Source organism: Lentinus tigrinus, assembly GCF_003813185.1.
Source record: "Lentinus tigrinus ALCF2SS1-7 unplaced genomic scaffold L226scaffold_14, whole genome shotgun sequence".
Classification (NCBI taxonomy): domain Eukaryota; kingdom Fungi; phylum Basidiomycota; class Agaricomycetes; order Polyporales; family Polyporaceae; genus Lentinus; species Lentinus tigrinus.
In genome coordinates, this window is record NW_027137923.1 from 665300 (window position 1) to 685818 (window position 20519).

The following is a 20519-nucleotide window of genomic DNA, read 5'->3' on the forward strand; positions in this document are numbered from 1 at the left end:
TTATACCTGTACAATTGCTATGCATCAAATAAATACGTCCGTCCGACGCTCACCACGACCCGGTGATCACACTAGAGATCGCTCCGCGGGACCTGGTCCTTCCCAGACAGCCTGAACATACCCATCGCCACGCCCAGGATCTCCGATACGCCGTCCACGAGCCCGCGCAGGCACCCGACCGTGCCGTCGCGACATGCGCGGAACCAACATGCGATCTTGTCGAGCACGTCTGCAAGGAACTCGCCTGATGCACCGGACGAACCAACGGCGGGAGAGCGGCGAGCCTGCTCGGAACATATTAGTGAGGTCAGAGAGGCAAGGACCGGTGAGAGGTCGTACCTTGGCTGCAGCCTCCGTCTCGGACACGATGCGCTCGTCTTCGACCCCCTTCTCGGCCCACATCCTACGGAAGTCCTGGACCATATGTAGAGACTCGACAAGACGGTGGAGGGTGTTGATCAACGCAACGACCTCAGAGCGCTGGAGGAGATTAGCGTTTGACTTCGGGCTGACAAGATTATGATGTCTCAGCACAATGCAATGATCAGTCATCCGCAGAAGCATACGCACTCTAAAGCCTTCTCGTCCAGCTCGAACAGAACCTTCAGCGCGGTCGCAATACCCGTGGTCTGCACCTTGCCCCACAGCCTGCACTTGTCACACCCAACGCAGTCCATGATGCGCGTGACGTTCCGGAAGTGGTCCTTGAACTCCTCCTTAAGCACGTTCGCGTTCTCGCCGCGGAAGAGGACAGACTCGTCGAAGCGGCCGACTGTGCGCGCGATGTCGATGACCTTCGTCAGTCGCTCGTATGTCTCCGCGTCGTCTTCATGGGAACCGGTCGCGCAGTAGTCGTATGCGGACAGGTATGGCTCGAGGCGGGCAACTGCACGCAGGAGGAGAACCGCGTCAAAGTAGATGTACTCCAGCCGCTCGGGGAAAGCGGCGACCCGAGAGATGAAGCACTGGAGGTTCGGACCCTATACAGCACGTTGGGTGAGGATGTTGTGGGTAATATGGAGGACACCTGCGAACATACCCATGTACCAGTGGTCTGGTTCATATCCTCATGACAAATATGCGTCGAGATACTTGCGTGGAGGCCAGAGACAATCTTGTAGTATACCCTCCGCTCCAGGCACTCCTTAGCGTCATCGTCGTCCACTTTCAGCGCGCCGGACATACTGTCGGGAAGACTGACCAGCCCCGGATTAGGTGAGTTCGATGACAAGAGGTTAAGTTCTGACAGGCCGAAGCAGTTCTCCTCGTAGATCGCCTTCCATACCCGCCGCGACGAGGGACCAGCGTAGCCGGTGAAACGTTCGGGGTTGAGCGTGAGATCAACATAGTCGCCTTCGGTGAGGTCGTCGAGGAAGCAGTAGTCGGAGTCGCGATAGTAACACCCAGGAAGAACCGTCCGCTGCGAGACGATGGTGGGGAAGGTGGGTACGAGTGTGCTTGTATGGAGTGGCAGAGAACGTACCTGGTCACCCTCGGGCATTTCAATCTTACTCAGCGAAGCCGCCCTCCACTTCTCCGGGATCTCGCGCTGAGACAGGGATTAGCGTGAAGTTGGGCACGGTGGGGGTAAGGAACGTACCTCATCAACGGTGGTGATACCACATTCCCTGTTCATGCAGAACCCATTCTCTTGCCAGAACGGGCATTCACGATACAAGTCAAGCTGAGGCATAGGTGAGCATAGCGAGTGGGAGTACTGGGAAACAAGTTCACGCACGCGGAAGTACTTGAAGAAGGGAGTCTCGACTAGGGAATGGAGTTCGTTGTAGAGATCATTTGTCACACTTTCTACACTCTCGAAGTCGCATTGTGTCGTCTCTATTGGACCCGTGGGCTGCAGGGGGAGGGGGGGAGTTAGAAGCAGAGAAATCCTATAAGCGGAGGCGCGTACGAATTGTTTGCAGGCAGGCACTTTCACTGGCTCATGCTCGAGGACCGACTTGACCTGTCCACTCCTCCCAGGTGCGTTTCCAAGAAGCGAGGATTGTGCGTCGGAAGCATATGCGGTAAAGGGATCGAGGAGGAAAGCAAAGAGTAGCGCGTAGAGATGACGCGAAAGCATGTGGCAGATGTTCCGACGGTGGCGGCGTCCAAAGTGTTCTTTACTGTCCGTTTCCCAGTGCCGGCAAGATAAGTTAGTGCAGGCGTCCGCGGGCCCACAGAACTGAGATTACGACTTATAAGCAAGATGATGGTGGGAGGTAGAGAGGCAGGATGTGTCAGACGTTGCCCGGGAAAGCCATACGCTGCTGTTGGGCCACGTCGGCGCGAGAATACAGCGCCTTCGACTTTCTCTTCCGCGTCCATCTCAGCCTCAGCTGGTCTATCCCGGACCCAGTCGGTTCCAGGCGGTTCGCTCGACCCTTCTCGCCCCCAAATCCCTTTGCGCTGTCGTGCCATCATCCTAGATTCAAGTTTGGGCATGGCCACAGTGATGCTTGGTGTTGACTACACAGCGCTTTCGTCGGAGCCTTGATGCAATGTTGCGCACATCTCTCGTCCCCGCCCTACTCGTCAGTGATATCCGTCATTGGCTCAGTGCCAGTTCTTGCGGTGTCACGGTGTTGCAGTCATAAGAAGTATACAAAGTTCGAAGCCGGGAGTCAGCTAGAAATGATTATGAACTTCTTCCAACTGTTGCGCCACGGTTCTCAGCCGCGAATAGACGGGCAACTCCTTGTATCACACGCACTCACACATGTAGAGTGCGCGGGTTATCGTCGACATATACTCGCATCATAATCTTGACGATGGGCACTGTCGGCGCATAACTATTGCTTGCAAATGCAGCGCGAAGGTGAGTATGTTCGCAACTAGCGCCATTACTGACTCAGGCGGTCTCAGCGCGGTCTGTACGGAGGCCCACGGAGCCCCGGGGCGTCAGCAAACACCACTCGCCATCGAGTTCATTTGCGTTCGGCTACGTTCAATACCACGAGGTGCGTTCGCGTGTCTTTTGCAGTAAGGTCTTCTGTGGTTGGCTGTGGTAACAAGTTCGATCTCAGCTCCGGTTATAGGGGATAGTATGGCGAACGAGTCAGCAAATTACCGCCACTGCCAGGGATATATATCTAGAGGGTCGTTCCTAGAGGGTCGATTCAGTTCTGGGACCCATCCCCCATGTCATTCGTGAACAGCTATACCCCTCCGTCCGAACCCAGCCTCACAGAGTCCGAGCTCTATGGCCCAACTCCTTACGATATCAACTTCGCCTACCCCCTCTACGAGGAAATGTTGAGCACCGATCGTCTCAAACTCGTACCCTTCATTCCCTCGGCACACGCAGAAACGTTCTGGAAGCAAGTGAAGGACCGTCCCGAGCTCTTCCAATACTTCCCCATCTTTCCCTCGACACTGGCCGACTACCTCACATCGTTCGAGCGCAACGTGCGACGGAACCCCTACTCCCTCGGACTCGCCATCATCGACCGGACGCGTCCCGACCCTGAGCATCCCGAGTGGGGCGGGAGCCTGGCAGGGGTCGTCAACATCTGCACCACCGTCCCGCAGAACCTGACGACGGAGATCGGGTACATCGTCGTGTTTCCGGAATTCCGACACACGCACGTGGCGAAGGAGATGGTCGCGCTGTTGCAGCGGTACATCCTCCAGCTCCCGACGCAGTCGCCCCCGGGGATTGGGTTCCGCCGTCTGCAGTGGTGCGCCCATCCGGGAAACGCGCCGTCTGTCGGGCTGGCGAAGCGGATGTGGTTCAAGCCGGAGGGCACACTGCGGTATATGTGGGTACTGCCGAAGGCGCTGAGCCATATGGGAGCGAAGGGGCGGGAGGGCGATCAGTTCTCGGGGCAGGGCGCCAGACACACTACAGTGCTGTCTGTGTGCTGGGACAATTGGGAGGATGAGGTTAGGGCGAAGAACGACGCTTTTCTGAACAAGTAAACCTCTCTGGCATGTTCACATGCACAGAAACATGACGATCATCTGTATATTCTGAGCATAGGAAGGCTGTCTAGATGCTTAATTGCATGATACACGAAACGGGCATGAGAGTCGCACGACCAGAGGAAGCGCCCGTGAGAAGTGCTACGAGGAGTGCACACGTATATTCCCTCCTACACACATCTTGCTTCTGACCTTCATCTCCTTTCTCTAATTCGCGGCATTCTTGGCTTTTGCTAGGCTGTCGCTTGGATTTCCCCGTCTCAGGCCTCGCGCTCTCCGGACACCCGTCAATCAACCCCAACATGGCTCTCTCCGCTGCTGACCTCCAGGTAAGGCGTTTGCCATATCTCGCGGCAGCGACGTGGTTCACACCGACCGGAGCAGAGGAGGCACGAACTTGAAGGCGCCCCGGACCCGTTCCCCAGCTTGGTTGACGACACCCCAGTCAAGCCCCGGGCTCCCGCTGCCAACGGTAAAGTAGACACCGAGTCCCAGGAGGCATTCCCGTCCCTGGCTCCTGCACCCCAGGCCGCCAACAAGCCCAAGGTCTCGGCATGGGGGGCTGGTGCTGGTCCCCGCATCAAGCCCGCCGCCTCCAAGCAGCCGGTCGTTTCGGACACGTTCTCTATCTCGTCCATCGACCTGTCTTCCGCTGGCAAGGATGGCAAGCCTACGACTCTCGGCGAAATCGCGAAGCAGGTCATGTCTCAGTATAAGGTCAAGCTGGACGCGTCTACGAATCAGAGGGCGCGCCAGACTACGTTCTACCTCAAGGCCGATTCGAAGAAGGAGCTGGACAAGGCGAAGAAGAGCCTCCTTGCACTCCTTAGCCCCGTGGTACGTTCGTACCCACAGTACTCTGTCCGATCGCTCTTGCATTAGCCCACAACGCGTGCTGGTGTGGTGGGAAACGTGCATTGTGGTGTTACAATTCTCGCTGCCATCAGCACGCGCTGGAGAGAAGCACCGGCTAGGGCGAGGCCGATTGAACCGTGTCCCTCATGAACTTCACGGCGAATAGTGATCAACTCGTGTCTTAGGTCACTCTGACATTGAACGCGCCCGCTTCGACTATCCCCACTATCATCGGTCCCAAGGGTGTCACTTTGAAGCAGATTCGCGACCAGACTAACGTTAGGATCGATATACCTCGCCGCGATACGCTCGCAACGGCCAACGGACATGCTAACGGCACCTCCCACGAGGCTTCGCGCACTACCACTCCTCTTCCTGGCACCCCGGTCGGCGGGGATGAAGAGGAGGAGCCTACGGTCCCTGTCACTATTACTGGTGCTCAACCCCTCGCGCTCGAGGCGCAGGCCCTGCTTAACGAAATCATCGCCACGAAACGTTCCCGCACCACTCAGCGCGTGCGCGACATTCCGGAGCACGTCCTTCCGTTCATCCTTCCGCGCCGTGCGACCTTCGAGGCGGCGGCTGAGGGCGGCGATATCAGCCTATCGTTGAACGCGCCAGCCCGCGAGATCACCGTCACCGGTGACCGTGAGGCTGTTATTCGCGTTATCGACTCCATCAAGTCCGCGGTCGATTACTTCACAGCTGAGACGATCTCCCTCAAGCTTTCGCTCCCTAAGCGCCAGCACCGTCTCCTTACCGGGAAAAACGCGGAAGACGTCATGGCCAAGGCTCGCTGCGCCGTCATTCTGCCCAAACCTGAGGACCCGAGCGAGGAGATCATCCTGTGGGGCAAGGCAGCGGACGTTGGTCTTGGTGTGCAAGCGGTCATGGAGAAGGCAAACTCGGCGTACATCCACGAGTTCCCTCTCCCCGGTCCCCTCCCCGTCTCCCGGCAGCTCCTGACTTACATGATCCATGTCGACTATCCCAAGACGCTTGCTACGGATAACCCTGGCGTGCAGGTCTTCACGCCCCCTCTTGCGGGACTAGACCGTCTCACGACCATCAAGTTGGACATCATCGGTGAGAAGCACCAGGTTGACGCTGCAGTCAGCCAGACTTCCGCGTTGATCGGCAAGCTTTACGGCTCAACCAAGGACGTGCAGATCGACTGGCTCCTCCATCGGATCATCAACTCACACAAGAACGCGAAGAAGTGAGTGTTCCTTACGACAACCCGAATGACGCAGATTCCTGAACCCATTATCAGGATCAAGGCTTTCCATGAGACACAGAATGTCCTGGTATACTTCCCGCCCGAATCTTCTGAGCAGTCCACCGTCCTCTTGGTGTACGACCCCACCACTCCCAACGCTTCCCTCTCTCCAGTTGAGAAGACCAAGAACCTGGAAGACGTTGCGGAGGAGTTGTTGAAGTTATCTCGCGCTGCTGCAGACGTCAAGACTGAGATCATCGAGGTCGAGAAGAAGTGGCATGACGCCGTCGTTGGCCGTGGCGGCACTACTCTCAACGCCATCATCGGCGAGGACAAGACGCTCTCAGTCAAGGTCGGTGCTGAGGCTGGACAGGCTACCGAGGACTTCATTCTGGTACGCGGTATTCGTGCCGATGTCAACCGCGCTGTGGCGGAGATCCACAAGATTGTCGAAGATGCCAAGAACGACGAGATCGTGTCCAGCTACTCCGTCGAGTTCGAGATCGACCGTGAGTACGTCGGCCGCATTGTCGGATCAGGTGGTTCTGGTGTCAACAAGCTCCGCGACACGCTCGGTGTGAAGATTGACTTCTCGGACGAGGGCGAGGAGAAGGATAAGGAGGGAAGCAAGAAGAAGAAAGGCACTCACTCCAAATCCAAGGTTAAGATCGTCGGCCGCAAGGAGAACGTCGAGGAGGCCAAGCGTCGCATTCAGGCTCAGGCTGAGCGTCTTGCCGACGAGACTTCTGAGGTCCTCAAGATCCCTCACCAGTACCATTCGTCTCTCATTGGTCAAAGCGGCAAGTATGTCATTCGTCTTGAGGACAAGTACGGTGTCAAAATCACCTTCCCGCGCGAATCGTCCGGAGACGGCGAGGGTAGGACCCGCGAGCCTCTCAAGGCTGACGAGGTCCTCGTAAAGGGTGGCCGCAAGGGTGTCGCCGGTGCCAAGCAGGAGCTTCTTGACGTGAGTTTTTCTGTTTGTGAGCAATCCATGCATTACCTCATAATGCCTTATAGGCCGTCGAGTTCGAGAAGGAGTCCAACAACGTCGTCAAGTTCACCGTCCCCGCTCGCTCGGTTGCCCGTATCCTCGGCAAGGCTGGTTCGACCATCAACGACATTAAGGACACTATCGGCGTGCAAATCGACGTCGACAAGGCGGTCGAGGACAAGGACAACGCAAACATCTCCATCCGCGGAACGAAGAAGGCCATCGCGGAGGCGAAAGCCGCCATCCTCGCTATCGCTGAGCAGGTTGCGGAGGAGATCACTGCTACTGTCGATGTCCCCAGCAGGTTCCACCGCACCATTATTGGTTCTGGTGGCCAGGGCCTCAAAGAACTCATCGCTCGCTGCGGTGGTCCTACCGACTCAAAGGCTCAGGCTGGGTTGATCCGATTGTGCGTATTTCCATCATCATGAGCGGGGGCCATCTCGTGCTAAGTTATATCGATTGGCAGCCCCCGTCAAGGTGAGCCCTCCGACGAGGTCCGACTCCGTGGCGAGCCGAAACTCGTCGCGAAGCTCCAGGCGGAGCTGGAGAAGGTTGTTGCGGATCTCAAGGATCGCGTCGTTCTCGGTGTAGACGTGCCGGTGGCTCAGCACCGTGCTCTCATCGGCCGCGGTGGCCAGCACCTCAACGACCTCCAGCACCGCACTGGTGCTCAGATTCAGTTCCCTGGTTCGCGCTCGTACGCTCAGGTTGGCGAGCCGGAGAACATGGCCGACCTTGCGGGCGTGGACCCCGGCAACTTGGTCAAGGTTTCTGGCCCTCGTGCTGCTTGTGAGAAGGCCGTGGAGGAACTCAAGGTACGTGGCTCTGCCTCAATCTGCCGGCGTCATTGTTCAAATGTGTCCTCCAGGCCCAGATCAAGCCTCCGGCACCCGAAGGCGTTACTGGCACGGTTACGGTTCCGCTGAAGTACCACTACGCTGTTTCTCAGCAGGGCAACCTGTTCCGTCAGCTCCGTTCCTCGGGCGTGCATGTCGAGCAGTCCGTGCTTCCCACCAAGCCGGCCGTCCCACCTCAGCCTGTACCTCAGGCCGGTGCGGCTACTGCGCGCATAGACGATCCCGACTCTGACAGCGTGCCGACCGAGGCACAGTGGCAGGTTGTTCCGAACTACCAGGATGCCGAGGAGGGCGAGTCCGTGTGGACGCTCAAAGCTCGCGACCAGGCGGGCCTTGACCGTGCGCTGAAGCTCGTCAAGGAAGGGCTTGAGCACGCCGAAAAGATGACCCACGTTGGCTTCTTGACTCTCCCCGACCGTTCGATGTTCCCCCGCATCGTTGGCGCCAAGGGCTCCAACGTCGCGCGTCTCAGGAACGAGAGCGGCGCCGACATTACCGTCAGCCATGAGGACAGCACGATTGTTATAATTGGTATGATCTGCTACGCAAACACGTCGTTGACAAGTCTAATCCATGTTATATAGGCTCGGAGTCAGCTATCGAGATAGCAAAGGACGCCATTCTCAAGATGACTACGAGTAGCGGTCGACCGAGAGGTGGACGTAGGAATGATTGAATTGGGATGGTAACTGGATGGTAATACATACAGGGGGTCTGTGTTACGAGGGCTATGAACAAGTACAATACCGATATCCCCTGCAGGACACTCTTGCATTTTTGTTGGTCTTAATGGAACGGTACTAGCGCAATCTGTCCCGTGCTTGAGATACAGGGCGTGCGCCCCATGAATTGAAGTCAAAGGATTACTGTCCCTGCGGTAACTGACCAGCGACGGACGACAATCAACTTGTAATACAATTGCTTGTTAAACATGGATAAGACAACGCTCTATCACACTTCAATCCGTCATCACGTTGCGTTGTCTCCCTGGGCCACCACACTCCTCCCTCATCGATTGCACACGTCCAGCTCCAAAACTTCGCTTGCTTGTTTGTCCATCTGAGAGTGAAACAAGCGTGCTGCGTGGAGATCGCCTAATATCGGTACTAGTGCAGCGGGGTGCTGCCGCTTTTCCTCGGCAGTGAGCTTGTGGAAGTTGGACGGCTCCTTGAGAATGTTGCAGGTGTGGCGGTCACGGTCCTGATCGAGACCACTCCCTCTTCCAATCCTCATAGGATAGAGCGAACCAATCAACGAGACTAAAGCCGAAGAACGCAGCGGGAGAACACGATGATCTCGCAGCATATCGGCAACCCGATGAACCACGCGAGGACCTTCGACCACATCGGAATCGGAGGCGTTCGGAAGTGACTCCATTCCTCCAACTGCTCGGGCGAGAGTTGCGACCAGTATACCTCCGAATCATCGAGCGCGTCCCAAGATCGTGTTGTCGTCAGGGTTCTCGTAAGCACCTCCTCGGGAAGACCGTTGATTTGGTGGTCGAGGAACTGAAGCGCCTCCTCAGCGGTGAAACGTTTTGCCAGAAGATGAGTCGTCATTTTATCGTAGAGAGCAGCGAGAGCTGGAACCGCTGAGACCACGTCCTGAACAGAACAATGAGTCAACACATGTTGGCATGAAGGAAATGCCATACTGGAAAGTTGGAGCGAAAGAAATTGCCAAGCATTCCAACATCAAACGCAAAGGGATTATATGTCGGTTGGCCGAGGCTCAAGTCGGTCGGCTTGTAAAGACCAGAACCGTAACAGCCTTCGTCCGCGGGTCTGCGACAACTTTTGACGGATACATCCAGAGGTAATTGAATGGATTGATCGTAATCCATCAGTGCGTAAAAGACGTCTTCGGTCGCTCGATGATGCCGCAAGTTGCTCCGCAAGGATTCGGGCTTGAAATCCGGACGATAGCAGTTCACGACGATATTGAAGTCAAAGATATCCTGAGACGTAGTCGGTATATGAATCCAGCTGAGATGACAGTACTGACACGATGCGCGATGCGGTTCGAATGAAGAAAAGTAAGACCCTGAGGATGATGTTCAAACTTCAGATACGTGGCTCCTTCATCGGCGACCATGACGTACCTGTAGAACGCACTGCATGAAACGAAGGATTTCCTGGATAGATTGCATGTCCTCTTGGTACAGAGGGCATCCCCACCTAAAGCAAGTCATTTCAAAGCGTGTCGACAAGCAATGACGCGACTCACGTCGGCATCGACACTACAGAGTATTGATGCGGCGTGTCGAAGATGTGTTCGGGAGGTAGTACACAGGGAAACGTGGTAGAGTCGGTGAACAAGTGACGCTGCGCCAGCAATATCTCGAAAATGTGATACTGCTCGCTGTCTTTGTCGACGAGTTTGAGCATAACGTCTCTGCCCGAGAGGTCTTGGCCACAGGCGAACCGCGTCTTACGTAGAGAAATTGTTCAGCATGGCCGATTTGAAAGTGATATGACAACATACCGGCTTGAGAAATGTGTCGGATGATGCCCTCTCGCTGATGCGTCGTGCGAACGGTAGAGGGGCATCCGCACTGACAAGAGGCGGGCACCAACACTCGCCGCGTCTGGCGTACAAGTTAACCCCATGCGACGCTAGCCATGGTTCCATAGCAGCCCAGAACTCAGCCAGCTCGTGAGGGGTGGGTCTTGCATCAACTCCGAAATCGGCCACAGAAGTACAGGGGAGCTGTAAATATTGATTGAGACTGCGTCAGCGCAGGAAGGGGAGGGACTCACCACAGGCGGAACTAACGAGCCTGATGTCTCATCTGTCCCGTCCGTCCTGCGCGCGGAAGTCAAGGTACTAGACATGGATGTAGTAGCCACAGTGGTGGTGACATTCCGGCCCGGGGCACGTTAAACCTCCTCGTGCATGAGCGTTACGTAATCATCATACTCTCTGCGATCTGGCGCGCTCACGGCCACTCCACCTCCTACTTGCACTCCGACCATGGCTTCGGCGACAGGTTCGTCTAGCTCGCAACAACTGAATGCATCATCTGATTTACAATGTATAGCGACAGGAAAGCTTTCCCGGGAAGAGTTCCGAAGACAAAAGGATCTCGACGCAGCTCGTAAAGCCGGTACCGCACCTGCAGCTCTTGACGAGGAGGGAAAGGCCATAAATCCGCACATTCCTCGTGAGTGCCACCTTTATCCCCGTCGATCGCTGTTCTTTCTCCTCATACCTCCCGTCTTCCTCAGAATACATCGCGCAAGCACCATGGTACCTCGACACTGGCGCACCTTCCCTGAGCCATCAGCGCATCCCCGAGTATGACCGCTCCGCAGACAAGCTCGATAATTGGTACGACCGCGGCGCCAAGGCGGGACCAGCAGCGAAGAAATACCGGAAGGGCGCATGCGAGAACTGTGGGGCGATGACACACAAGAAGCAGGACTGCCTCGAACGGCCGCGGAAGAAGGGCGCGAAGTACACGAACAAGGACATCGCCCCCGACGAGGTCATCCAGGACGTCGCGTCAGGCTACGACGCGAAGCGCGACCGGTGGAACGGATACGACCCCGCGGAGCACAAGCAGGTGTACGAGGAGTACGCTGCATTGGAGGCCGCGCGGCAGAAGCTTAGGGAGGAGGAGATTGATAAGCAGACGACGACGGACCTTGCGGCGGTGCGGAAGGTGGCGAAGGCGGTGAAGGAGAAGGGAGAGGGACGAGACGATGACTTTGGGAGCAGCGACGAGGATGATGAGGATCAAGACAAGTACGCGGAGTCGGCGGACGCGGTGGGTCAGAAACTGGACACGAAGACGCGGATAACGGTGCGAAATCTGCGTATTCGTGAGGACACTGCGAAGTACCTCATCAACTTGGACCCCTCGAGTGCATACTACGACCCCAAGACTCGTTCCATGCGCGACAACCCGCTCAAAAATGTTCCCCCAGAGGAGGTGCGTCTGTTCTCTTGCGTACAACTCTACTTCTTCTTATACCTATGCAGGCAATGTTTGCTGGCGACAACTTCCTTCGATTCTCCGGAGACGCGCCCGAAGTGCAGAAACTGCAGCTCTTCGCCTGGAATGCTGCTGCGCGGGGAAACGACGTACATATGAACGCAAACCCCACGCAGGGAGAGCTGTTGCACCACCAATATCTCAAGAAGAAAGAGGAGCTCAAGGACACGACAAAGGTTTCCATTCTCGCGAAGTATGGCGGGGAGGAGTACCTGGAGAAGGCACCGAAAGAATTGTTGCAGGGGCAGACGGAGGAGTACGTGGAGTACTCGCGCACGGGTCAGGTCGTGAAGGGCAAGGAACGGGCGAAGACGAGGTCGAAGTACCCCGAAGATGGTATGTGCAGTTTGTGTTATTTGCCGGCGTTTCACTGACAGAGCTTGCAGTGTACGTGAACAACCACACGGCCGTATGGGGCTCGTGGTACGACCCTACATCGGGGACATGGGGCTACGCATGCTGCCACTCGTCTGTGCACATGTCCTATTGTACGGGCGAGGCCGGTATCCAGGCTGCCCAGGCGTCGAGTGCGAAGAACCTCTTGGAGGGCCCGTCATCCTCATCATCAATGCCCCCACCGCCCGTACCTTCCGACAGCGCTGAGGATCGCAAGAAGAAGGCAGAAGAACTCTTCTCGAAGAAGCGTCTGGGCGAGGGCGAGCTGTCGCTTGACAAGGACAGGCTCGCACAAGCCCTCAGCGACGAACGCAAGCGGAAAGCGCGGGGCGACGATGACGACGACCGTCTCGGCAAGAAGAAGAAGGGCGGACTTGGACAGAGCTATGAAGTGTCCGAGGAAGAGCTCGGTAAGTTTGTGCCTTTCATGTGTCGCGGGCTTCTCTCACTATGATCTGCAGAGGCATACCGGATGAATCGGCGAATATCGGAGGACCCGATGGCGAACTATGTCGACAAGGAGCTCTGAGAGGGACATTTGTATTATTATCTTGCTACTGTACGCTACTGCTCTTGTTTGTGTAATGCATGGCTCTCCCGCGCGCGACATAGGCGCGGATGTTCCCACGTGCTGCCCGCGCGTATTGTGAGTTGAACTTGGGCGCCGCCGTGCTTTACGTCTTCCTCGTCGTGCTCCTTGTCGTGCCCGCCCTCGTGCTTGCCCTCGTGCGGCCGTCGCCTGCAGCGGATACCCTTCTATGTCTGTATGACCTTTCCTGACTCTGTATGCAACTCACGACTGGTCTCCCCCTTCTCTTCGCCCTCGGCGCGCGTGTCTTCATCAACACCCTCGTCCCCGACCCTACACACATATCCTCCACCCCAGATTTTCTACTCAACGGTCTCTTTCAAGGCGTCCTCATCCACAATACCCTTACTCAGCTCCCGCAGGCGGTGATCATCGTCGTCGTCGGCGTCGCCGCGAAGCTCGTCATTGACTTCGTTCGCCTCGCAGACGTTGTACAGACAGCGTGCACCGTCCTGGGCGTCGCCCTCGGCGTCCTCTTCACCGACCTCCTCGCGCAGTTTGTCGACGGCACACCCGGAATCGGGCTGGGAACTGAGTCCGTCGTCGGGGTTGCCCCAGCGGTCATCTCGCACGCGCCGCCACCCGACCCGCCCAAGCGCATCCGCCTCGTCTCCTTCGGACGCGACCGCACGCGCTCTCATCGGCATCGAGAACGCGAGCGTGAGCGGGACAGGGAGCGGGACCGAGAGCACGACCACCTGCGGGACCGCGTTGAGCATGACCGTCACGGCCGCTCGAGCGAGGTGCGCCCCATCACGCCCACCCTGACCTACTGTAGCACCGCGCCGTCCATCTCGCTCGACTCTGTGCCGTCGTCGATCGACCCCGATGGCAAGCTCACCCCCAAAGAACGTGAAGTCGCGGTGCTGCGCGCTCGCGCAAGCCTGGCCGACTCGGAGCGGCGCAGGTTCAAGGAGGAGCGCAAATGGGCGCTGAGCCAGGGAAACACGGCCCGCGCCAGCCAGCTGGCGTGGCAAGTGAAGCGGTATACGGCCCTCATGGAGAGCTTCCATCGGGAGGCGGACGCCAAGGTCGTCGAAGGTGCGTCGTCTGTCTTCTACATACTTGCAAGTAGAAGCTGAGTGCGTGTTGGGGTGAGTAGTCGCAGCTGCGCGGGGTGCAGTTGCGTCGGGATCGCAAGCAGCTGGACCCAGTGGATCGTCGAGGCGTCGATCGCATTCACGACAGCGCAAGTCCAGCTTGACCAGCGGAGCTGGTGCGTCCGCGGCTAATGGTCCACCCATCGTCAGCGTCACCGTTGGCGCAAGTCCTCGCACGCGCAAACGCAGTGGAGGCTCCTCTGCTCTCAAACCGGCCATCTTCGTGCAGGGTCGAGAGTGAGTATCTGTATGTGCTTGGTTCGGCTTCGTCATTGAGGGTGCTACAGGCTGAACTTCCCAGTATCCGTGTAGGAATGAAGTGATACCACTCCCAACATCGATGGTGCGCCTCGTCGTCCACGGACGCGCGATGGTGTGCATCCGGCCGTCGAGCCTGTCACCCGTCGGGATCGCTACGCGAAAGATACGTGTGCACCTCCGAGCGGGCGACTGGCTCCGTGTACATGTGGAACGACTCACGATAACAGTCCATATTTCATGACATCCGTCATGCCGGCGATCCCTCTCTTGCCTCTCTTGCTAGACATTGGGCCCGTACATAGTCCTCTGGATTGTGATATACTGTTGTATTACTAGGCACACGATTCTGATGTTACACCGGGAGGGAAAATAAGTGCGCTCTGTAGGGTGCTATCGAAAACAATTGACTATTGACCATTGACCGGAGGGAACAGCGTGAGCAACATTGAGAGATGAGATGGAGATAACAGAGGCCGAGCATGCAAGGTAGCGTACGGTACGAGGAAGGCACTGACGGATAAACAAGATGGACGACTAAGCGGGGATAGAGAGTACTGTGCGAGCGAGGTATAAGTACAACGAACGAGGCGAAAAGTGGGAGATGCAACGATACAGTAGGGGGTTCGTGAAGAAGCATGACAGAAAGAGGGAGCAGTACCGACGAGAGGCGATATGTCACCGGTACTTCCCGTTCGTGTGCGAGGAACTTGTGGATGCTGAGGGGAGGGAAGGTGCGCCGTTCCGGCTCGTAGCACCCGTGCTGAGTCGAGGCTTCTTGGCGGCAGACGTTGCATCACTCGACGACGCCCGGGGAGCACCCTCCTTCATGACCATCTTCGCGTGGATCTCCTCCAGCTTGCCTGCCTTGACCTTCTTGGGCCAGAACAATGTGACGAAACTGGGGAGGAAAAGCCGACTAGGTATAATGATGTAGATAGCCAGAAGGAATGTACTCACGTCCAAAGATGCCGTCGCCACCTGTCCCGGTCTTCGCCAGCGGCCGCCTTCTGCTGCAAGACGAGCTCTATACGCTTGCCGATAGCAGCAAGAGACTCCTTGAGCATCGCAACCTTGTCTTCTCGTGGCATGTCGCCGCCGGAAAGCTTCAGCTGTTTCTAGTGAAATTGATGAGTACGCGGCTTTCGTTTGTATAACACGCAATACTTACGAGCTGCTTCTTGACCGGACGAAGCTCCTCCTTCGTTGCTGCCTCATCCATGGATGGGCTGTTCAAGGCGTCAGTCTGTAGCCAACCTACGGCATGAAGAAAGGCAACATACCACTCATCGGAAGAAGACGAGTCTGTGAAGGTGGGCGTTGGTCTCCGCTTCCGCTTCTTGGTGTTCGCGCTCTCGTCGACCGAGGCAACAGCCTCGCTCTCAGCACGCTTGCGGCTGACGTTGCTGGTAAAGGACGTGGATGCGACAGGTGGAGGGGGAGAGATGGACGTCTTGCCTCGTCTATGCGTGAGTGTCGACTCGATGGCGCGGATCTTCTCGTCGTGTTCTCGGAGGATCCCCAGCAGGTAGTCCCCTCTCCGCACGAGATGGATGGCATTCGGAATAGGCTTACTCGCAGCATCCTCACCCTTCTTGCCCTCCTCGAGGAAGAACTTGCCCTCAAGACCCAGCCGAACATCCTTCGCCATGGCTTCCCAGTTGCCGAAGCCATAGACGTATGCGCCGACGAGAAGCATGGCATCCTCCTGAGGACCCCACCGCCCGGACCAGTTGAGCGTCGGCCGGATGTTCTCAATCGGGATCGTCCAGTTGTACCGTTCTTCCTCAGTTAATGGGTCGAGGTGCTTAAAGAGGATCTGAAGATCGCGGTGCCTTGAAAGAACCGTCTCCGCATTGATGTTGTTGACATTCCGATACGTGACGAGGACCGCCTTGCTCTTCTGGGCGTTGGTGAGGGTCTCACCGGCCTCGATGCGTGCCCGCTTTTCGGCGTTGTTCTCGTCCACTGCACGCGCGCAGAGCTCGATGATGTCGTCTGCGACGTCCTGGATCATGCCACGGTTCTTCTCGGTGAGTTTAGCCTCGGTTACCTGATTAACAATGCATGAGACGAAGTAATGGCAGAACAAAGAACGTGACGCACGATCGTGTCATACCGCTGCCTGATGTCCCCCCACTTTTGCAAACTCCTGACAAGAACACGGACGTCTCGCTCCTTCAGTTCCATGGCCTTCTGACTAGGGGTCTTGCGTTGGGGAGCGGGGTGGCGAGGCTTCTTTGCAGGGGGTGCTGAAGATGGATGGGGGTCACCGTCCATGCCCTCATAAGACACTGGGGCATGCGTCCGCTTCCTGTCCTTCGTCTCCGCCGCAGCCAGCTCCTCGGCTTTACGCTCATCATCCTCGCGCTCGAACCGCTGGCGCTCCTCAACTGGGATGATGTCCTCCCAGTTCATGTCGTTCTTGACGTCGCTTATGTTGGCGAACTGCTCCAGGAAGCCCTCGCCACCCAGCGATGCGCCCTCGTTCTGCGCTGCGACCGTCTCGTGCTGCTCGGCGCGGTTGAGGATGTCGTCGAGGTCCATCTCATCGAGTTTCTTGCTTTGTTGGCTGTCATCTTTGTCGAAGCTGGGAAGCGGAAGCGGGGGGAGTGATGAATTAGTGCAACGAGGAAGGGGCATGCGCCGATAACAACCCACATTTTCTGCGCGCCGTATTTAAGCACCGCGTGGAGCTCGTCCTTGCTTAGCGCATCGGTCTTCGCGTTGTCCTTCGCGGAGCCCTTTGAGCTGAGGTGCGCCTGCGACGTGTCCATCTGGTTGATGACTGCGTGGGATTAGTCATGGTCGCGGCACAAGGCGAGGCTACTCACTGGCATACTCGAGGACCATCTTCTTCTTAGCGCGCTCCAGAACGTCCTCTTCCATGGTGTCCTTGCTCACAAACCTGTAGACGCTAACGTGCGATTTCTGGCCGATACGATGAGCGCGTGCCATCGCCTGCAGGTCGTTCTGAGGGTTCCAGTCACTCTGTCGATGGAGAGGATGGTGCGTCAGCAACGTGTTTTCGACGCGGTCGGCGCACACAGCATGTGGGCAGAGCAAAACGCATCTGGATGGAATACTCACGTCGAAGATGATGACCGTATCGGCGGTCTCGAGGTTGATGCCGAGTCCACCGGCACGGGTTGATAGCAGGAAGACGAAGTCGGTCGACCCGGGGGCGTTGAAGTGAGCGATCGACTTCTTCCGTTGCTCAGACGAGACAGTACCGTCCAGGCGCTGGTGCTGATACCCGCGCATGTTCAGGTAGTCTTGCATGATGTCGAGCATTCGGACCATCTGGCTGAAGATGAGGACACGGTGACCATCTTGACGCAACCGAGCAAGGAGCTTGTCGAGCAGAACCATTTTGCCACTGCTCATAACGATACCCTTCAGTGACTCTTCGTGGCTGTCGGTCTTGACCTCGGCGCCGTCGAACAGCCACGGATGGTTAGCGGCCTTCTTGAGTTCCATCGCTAAGTCGATGTCAGACGTCGTAAAATACTCAGAAACGAGTATCACTCACCAATATTCAACAAGCTGATGTTGTTGTTGCCGTTGGCGCTCTTGACGAGAGCTTGGAAGTTCTGTCACCGAAATGAGCGTCTGACTCACGGAACCGGTCAGAAGTCAACATGACAGACCTTCGTGAGAATGTTCTTGTAGAAGTGCGTCTGCATAGCACTCATCTCAACCCGCAAGATCCGCTCACTCTTGGTGGGCAGCGACGTCAGTACGTCGCGCTTGAGGCGTCGCAGCATCAGGGACTCGAGTTGTTGATGCAACTCCTTGATCTTCACTTCATGATCCGCATCCGTGAGATCGAACTCATTGGTCAGTTGGACTACGTCGCCGTGTATGTCAGCTGTGCACCGGTCCATAAGCGAAACGAGCCACGCACACTTCTCAGGCATGAGGAAATGCATTAATGAAAGAAGTTCTGCGACGACGTCGGTTAGCGGACCTGTTCCTGCAGAGTGAAGCCACAACGTACCCTTAACGTTGTTCTGGAGCGGAGTTCCCGTAATGAGCACCTTGGACGCAGCCGAGAAGCCTCGCAGGGCCTCATAGAGCTGACTTTCCGAGTTCTTCAGACGATGTGCCTGCCATTTCCGTCAGAATCCGCCTCATCTCCGTGACAAACGTGTTAAGCCCGCGTACCTCGTCCACCATGAGCATCTGCCACTTGATTTCGCCGAGCTCCTTGACATCTCGCAGCGTGATCTCGTAGGTGGTCAACAAGACGTTCATCTTGAGCTTCTTGACCGATGGTCCGAACTCGAACTCTCGGGCGAGAGAGCGAGATCTGGCGCTACCAATGTATGTCACCACATGTATATCGGGTGCCCAAGCCGCAAATTGCGACTGCCAGGCTGTGATGGTGGACAGTGGCACGATGACTAGGAATGGGCCATATTGTCGACGTTCATGGAAGAGCCATGACAAGTACGAGACGGATTGGACAGTCTGTGATCGCCCTCAGCATACGATCATGCGCCTGAAGACTGGCCTGACTTACCTTTCCTAGACCCATCTCGTCCGCCAGAATGCCGTTGTCACCTTTGCTCCAGAGATACGCAAGCCAATTCAGGCCCGTCAACTGGAAGTCCTTCAACTGTCCGCCTGTCGCCGCAATATATGGAGGGTCTTCGGTGATCTTCTCGAAGGGAGGACGCGAGTGTCGCGCATACACCGTGCTCTTGAACGGGAACTTCGCTTCCGCTTCTCGCAGACGGAATGCGTCAATCTGCTCCTTCGCGATAGGGCGGATTTCGTCCAAGACCTCCCATGTACAGTGATCGTAGGCCAACCCGTTCCACTTGCACAGATACTCGACCTGGCCAGCCTCGTTTTCCCGCTGCGCGATGACGCGCTCCACGGTCTTGTGCAAGTCGAGTTCCTCCTTGTCGCGCTCGCGACGCAGAAGGATGGTCTCCTTCTCCTCCAACGACGTAGCAGAGCTCTTGAGAAGCTCCTGCTCTTGCTTGAACAACTTGATATAGTTGTCGACACGCTTGAGACCCTTGAACCGCTTCAAGAACTCGTACACCTCGTCGGTGTTGTGTAGATGCGAAAAGTTCTTCCATTTGATGTGGAAACGCTTGTGGTCCAATATTCTTAGGAGACGATTGAAGTGAAGTACGAAGTTGAAAACATACGATATTGTGGTACCAATCGTCATCTGTGTCGTTCTCGTGCCCCTCATCTCTGCAATGTCCAATGACAGCCTCTATCTCGTCCTCCTCCTTCAAAGGCGCAGCGTTTGTTTCATACGTCATGCCATCCGCGTCGTCGTCGAACTGCTCGAAATCCTGGACATCGTCTACGTAATTGGGGATCTTGTTGCCTCTGCTCGAGACGCGAATTTCGTCTCCCGTATTGCGCGTCCGCTTCTTTTTCTTCGAGCGTGCGCCGTAGTCGGAATCGGAATCGGAGTCCGGAGCAGAGTGTCGGGGAGTGACTGTGCGTATATATGGAGCATACTGCACGGGGGTAAGGGCGCGACGACGTACCTTTGGGTTTAGAAGGGGCCTTCTTCTTCTTGGGTGCTTTCTTCTTCGGCGCACCATACTCCTCGTCCGCGTAGGAAGCATCTTCATCATCGTCATTGGGGTCCTCTGGTTCATCCTCGTAACCCTAGACCAGGAACCTATAAGCGAAGTCAAAGTGACGAATAATCAGACGCGCGTACCGAGTCGTCCTCATCCTTCACCTGCCATGTTCCCAATGACCGTCAACAATCCAAACCACCATGAACAAGCATCGAAACCACGTACTATTCGCCGCGACTGGTAGGAGGAAGAAGCGCCGCTAGTCTGGGGTACGCTCTGGGCGTTGTCATCGTCAGACTCGCCGTCGGCATCGGCGTCGGGGCTCCGCGTAACGTCGACATCCGAGTCGACCTGCATCGTATTGTCGCTATCCTCACTGGCGCTGAGGGGCCCGGGGGAGAGGGCGGAGGCCATGGGGTCGTCGCTGTCGAGGCCGTTGAGCATGGGTCAAAGGTAAGATGTAAGCGCGCCCGCTGGGAGGGACGGTCTCGGGGGAGGGGCGGACGACGGGGAGGAGGATGATGGAGAGAGGGAGGAAGATGCTGGGGGCGTTGAGAAGGGGAAGGGCGAGCGCCAGAGCCGACAGCCCAGCTCGGACTCGGTTCGCACGCGTGCGCCGGCCCACACAGCGCGGCCTGCTCGTCACTGCCCATGGCGAACTCCGACCAGTCGCCCTCATCATCTTATCTCCGGCCGCCTTCTTCCCCGTCCACGCCAGTCTCTGCGTCTTGCTCTGCGTGCTCAGCTCGCCGTCGTGCGCGTCCCCCAG

The 20519-nt window shown here is 56.8% G+C and overlaps 7 protein-coding genes across 7 annotated transcripts; 4 read left to right on the forward strand and 3 right to left on the reverse strand.

The window, feature by feature from the left end:
* Positions 1-71: 71 nt before the first annotated feature.
* L226DRAFT_509561 (endoplasmic oxidoreductin) lies at positions 72-2372 on the reverse strand (the record flags this gene model as incomplete). Its single annotated transcript, XM_067678219.1, has 8 exons — positions 1913-2372; positions 1739-1855; positions 1601-1684; positions 1484-1549; positions 1040-1420; positions 571-980; positions 340-508; positions 72-287 (listed from the first exon to the last, which is right to left on the reverse strand). The coding sequence occupies exons 1-8, from the start codon at positions 2081-2083 to the stop codon at positions 72-74; spliced, it is 1614 nt and encodes a 537-aa protein (XP_067534891.1). The 5' UTR covers positions 2084-2372.
* Positions 2373-2723: 351 nt separating this feature from the next.
* L226DRAFT_88737 (uncharacterized protein) lies at positions 2724-4029 on the forward strand. Its single transcript, XM_067687313.1, has 3 exons — positions 2724-2818; positions 2882-2960; positions 3039-4029. Exon 3 carries the CDS (start codon positions 3142-3144, stop codon positions 3919-3921), a length of 780 nt encoding a protein of 259 aa, XP_067534892.1. The 5' UTR covers positions 2724-2818; positions 2882-2960; positions 3039-3141; the 3' UTR covers positions 3922-4029.
* A 161-nt stretch (positions 4030-4190) lies between these two features.
* On the forward strand, positions 4191-8732 carry L226DRAFT_535775 (uncharacterized protein). The gene is made up of 8 exons (XM_067680983.1): positions 4191-4253; positions 4309-4761; positions 4965-5998; positions 6053-6965; positions 7019-7401; positions 7462-7810; positions 7864-8383; positions 8437-8732. Exons 1-8 carry the CDS (start codon positions 4227-4229, stop codon positions 8526-8528), a joined length of 3771 nt encoding a protein of 1256 aa, XP_067534893.1. The 5' UTR covers positions 4191-4226; the 3' UTR covers positions 8529-8732.
* Positions 8733-9111: 379 nt separating this feature from the next.
* Positions 9112-10239, reverse strand: L226DRAFT_464291 (uncharacterized protein; the record flags this gene model as incomplete). The annotated part of the gene is made up of 5 exons (XM_067675849.1): positions 9112-9456; positions 9507-9809; positions 9857-9895; positions 9954-10029; positions 10079-10239. The coding sequence occupies 5 exons, from the start codon at positions 10237-10239 to the stop codon at positions 9112-9114; spliced, it is 924 nt and encodes a 307-aa protein (XP_067534894.1).
* Positions 10240-10825: 586 nt separating this feature from the next.
* Positions 10826-12774, forward strand: L226DRAFT_546197 (uncharacterized protein; the record flags this gene model as incomplete). The annotated part of the gene is made up of 6 exons (XM_067682408.1): positions 10826-10841; positions 10893-11015; positions 11080-11786; positions 11837-12185; positions 12236-12655; positions 12707-12774. 6 exons carry the CDS (start codon positions 10826-10828, stop codon positions 12772-12774), a joined length of 1683 nt encoding a protein of 560 aa, XP_067534895.1.
* Positions 12775-13031: 257 nt separating this feature from the next.
* On the forward strand, positions 13032-14175 carry L226DRAFT_464109 (uncharacterized protein; the record flags this gene model as incomplete). The annotated part of the gene is made up of 2 exons (XM_067675839.1): positions 13032-13875; positions 13943-14175. The coding sequence occupies 2 exons, from the start codon at positions 13032-13034 to the stop codon at positions 14173-14175; spliced, it is 1077 nt and encodes a 358-aa protein (XP_067534896.1).
* A 695-nt stretch (positions 14176-14870) lies between these two features.
* Positions 14871-20194, reverse strand: L226DRAFT_523633 (transcription regulator; the record flags this gene model as incomplete). Its single annotated transcript, XM_067678829.1, has 18 exons — positions 14871-15111; positions 15153-15310; positions 15364-15421; positions 15476-16245; positions 16299-16782; positions 16854-16980; positions 17027-17183; positions 17283-17674; positions 17725-17785; positions 17843-18042; positions 18100-18138; positions 18193-18301; positions 18360-18665; positions 18718-19299; positions 19358-19659; positions 19712-19835; positions 19891-19911; positions 19976-20194. 18 exons carry the CDS (start codon positions 20192-20194, stop codon positions 14871-14873), a joined length of 4350 nt encoding a protein of 1449 aa, XP_067534897.1.
* Between the last annotated feature and the right edge of the window lie 325 nt (positions 20195-20519).